The following is a 2,503-nucleotide window of genomic DNA, read 5'->3' as shown; positions in this document are numbered from 1 at the left end:
CCCTCCCTCCCTCTCTCCTGCCTCAGCCCCGCCCCGGCCCCTGGGGCCCTCCCTGCTCCCGCTCCACTCCCCTCCCCGCCCCTCTAGACTGGCTGGGCAGGGCTGGGCCCCGCCGGTCGACAACACAGGGGCTGGGGCAGGCAGATCAGAGGGAGCTGAGGGAGGCCTGACCTGAGGCCGGCACCCGGAGCTGGCGGGAGCCAGACCCAGAGGTAAAAAGCGTGGGATCCCTGGTTCCCCAGCCCCTGGGGTGGGGGTGGTGCGGGAGGCAGGCTGGGTTTCTAACCCCAGGGAGCTAGGAATCCTGCTTCTGATTTCCTGGTGAGGGCAATAAATGGAGGGAGAGGGAGGAGATAGACAGCAAGGTCCCTTGTCCTGGATGGAGACAGGGAAGAGGTAGACCCTTGGGCTTTTAGGAAGGTGGAAGCATTTGGACGGAGTGGGAAGAACAGGGTGCTGGTACGGGATTGGAATGGGGGACTCCTAGGTCTAGGAATAAGGACCAACGAGGTCCCTGGGTCAGGGGAGCTCTTTAGGATCTGGGACCGAGAGAATCTGTTATGGGAGTTGGCGGGGACTATGGGAGATTGTGAAGCTGTCTGCCTGGGGCCTGGCTGGGCCCTCTCTGGAGGCCCATCCCCACACCCCAATGGCCTCCGTGGCTCCCCTGTGGCTCCCTTGTAGCTCCCGCGGCCGCCCCTTCCCTGGGCCGGGTCATGCGCTGCCCCAAGTGCCTTCTCTGCCTGTCAGCACTGCTCACACTCCTGGGCCTCAAAGTGTACATCGAGTGGACATCCGAGTCCCGGCTCAGCAAGACCTACCCCAGCCCTCGAGGCACCCCACCAAGCCCCACGCCAGCCAACCCTGAGCCCACCCTACCTGCCAACCTCTCCACCCGCCTGGGCCAGACTGTCCCGCTGCCCTTCGCTTACTGGAACCAGCAGCAGTGGCGGCTGGGGTCCCTGCCCAGTGGGGACAGCACTGAAACAGGGGGCTGCCAGGCTTGGGGGGCCGCCGCCGCCACCGAGATCCCTGACTTCGCCTCCTACCCCAAGGACCTCCGCCGCTTCTTGCTGTCAGCAGCCTGCCGGAGCTTCCCACAGTGGCTGCCTGGAGGTGGTGGCGGCCAAGTCTCCAGCTGCTCAGATACTGATGTCCCCTACCTGCTGTTGGCCGTCAAGTCAGAACCAGGGCGCTTTGCAGAACGACAGACCGTGAGAGAGACGTGGGGCAGTCCAGCTCCAGGGATCCGGCTGCTCTTCCTGCTAGGGTCTCCGGTGGGTGAGGCGGGGCCTGACCTAGACTCACTAGTGGCCTGGGAGAGCCGTCGCTACAGTGACCTGCTGCTCTGGGACTTCCTCGACGTCCCATTCAACCAGACACTCAAAGACCTGCTGCTGCTGGCCTGGCTGGGCCGCCACTGCCCCACCGTGAGTTTTGTCTTGCGAGCTCAGGACGATGCCTTTGTGCACACCCCTGCCCTGCTGGCTCACCTGCGGGCCCTGCCACCTGCCTCGGCCCGAAGCCTCTACCTGGGTGAGGTCTTTACCCAGGCCATGCCTCTCCGGAAGCCAGGAGGACCCTTCTATGTGCCCGAGTCCTTCTTCGAAGGTGGCTACCCAGCCTATGCAAGCGGGGGTGGCTATGTCATTGCCGGGCGCCTGGCACCCTGGCTGCTGCGGGCGGCAGCCCGTGTGGCACCCTTCCCCTTTGAGGACGTCTACACTGGCCTTTGCATCCGAGCCCTGGGCCTGGTGCCCCAGGCCCACCCAGGCTTCCTCACAGCCTGGCCAGCAGACCGCACTGTGGACCACTGCGCTTTCCGCAACCTGCTGCTGGTACGGCCCCTGGGCCCCCAGGCCAGCATTCGGCTCTGGAAACAACTGCAAGACCCAAGGCTCCAGTGCTGACTCTCGGTGGGGAAGGCGGAGGTGCTGACCTGGCCAGGGCCCTGGCCTGGGCCTCTGGGGCCTGCCCCTGGCTCAGCCCCTCCTTCCAGGTCTTGATGGGAGGGAGGAGGGCCCAGAAGCTGGACAACTTAAGCCACTCCTTGGCCTCCCCAGCCAGGGGCCTGGGCAGGAAAGATGGGGTGGTGGACTGTTTTTGCCTACTTTTTGTTTTTGAAAAACATGCACTCCCCACTGTGAGGCCTGGGGTTGTTTTTGCATCTGTGGGGCCCTGGAGTGGTGGGGAGCAGGGCTTGGCCACACCCTGACCTTCATCCTGGACGCTCCCCTGCACCCTTGCTGGGCAGGGCTAGCTCCACTGGGCTCCCCATCACTCTGCTGGACAGCAGGCTTGTCCCATTCTGTGAGAGAGCAGGCGACCATCTCTGGAGGACCCCTCCACCCCCATCCTGTCTGCTGGAGTTAACCTTCCAGCTTGCGCAAGCTTCCGGGGGAAGTAGGTATCTCAAGAGCCTTGACCTTATTTATCTAAGGTGGAGAAGCTGGGGGTGGCCTCAAATCACCCCCAAACTCCAGGAAACAAAGACCAGAGGTGG

General features: G+C 63.9%; 1 protein-coding gene across 1 annotated transcript in view; it reads left to right on the top strand.

Annotated features, from left to right (window-relative positions):
- The window catches only part of B3GNT8 (UDP-GlcNAc:betaGal beta-1,3-N-acetylglucosaminyltransferase 8), a 2,863-nt gene extending 716 nt beyond the window's left edge, over positions 1-2,147 (top strand). The window contains exons 1-2 of the mRNA XM_055369501.2: positions 1-212; positions 685-2,147. The exon at positions 1-212 is cut by the window's left edge and continues 716 nt beyond it. Coding sequence (XP_055225476.1) covers positions 717-1,910 — 1,194 coding nt within the window. The 5' untranslated portion in view covers positions 1-212; positions 685-716 and the 3' untranslated portion in view covers positions 1,911-2,147. The remainder of the gene's footprint in view (positions 213-684) is intronic.
- Positions 2,148-2,503: the final 356 nt, after the last annotated feature.

This window comes from Gorilla gorilla, chromosome 20, assembly GCF_029281585.2.
Source record: "Gorilla gorilla gorilla isolate KB3781 chromosome 20, NHGRI_mGorGor1-v2.1_pri, whole genome shotgun sequence".
In the NCBI taxonomy this organism is placed as follows: Eukaryota; Metazoa; Chordata; class Mammalia; order Primates; family Hominidae; genus Gorilla; species Gorilla gorilla.
The sequence above is the reverse complement of the archived record's forward strand: the minus strand, read 5'-3'. Positions and strand labels throughout refer to the sequence as shown.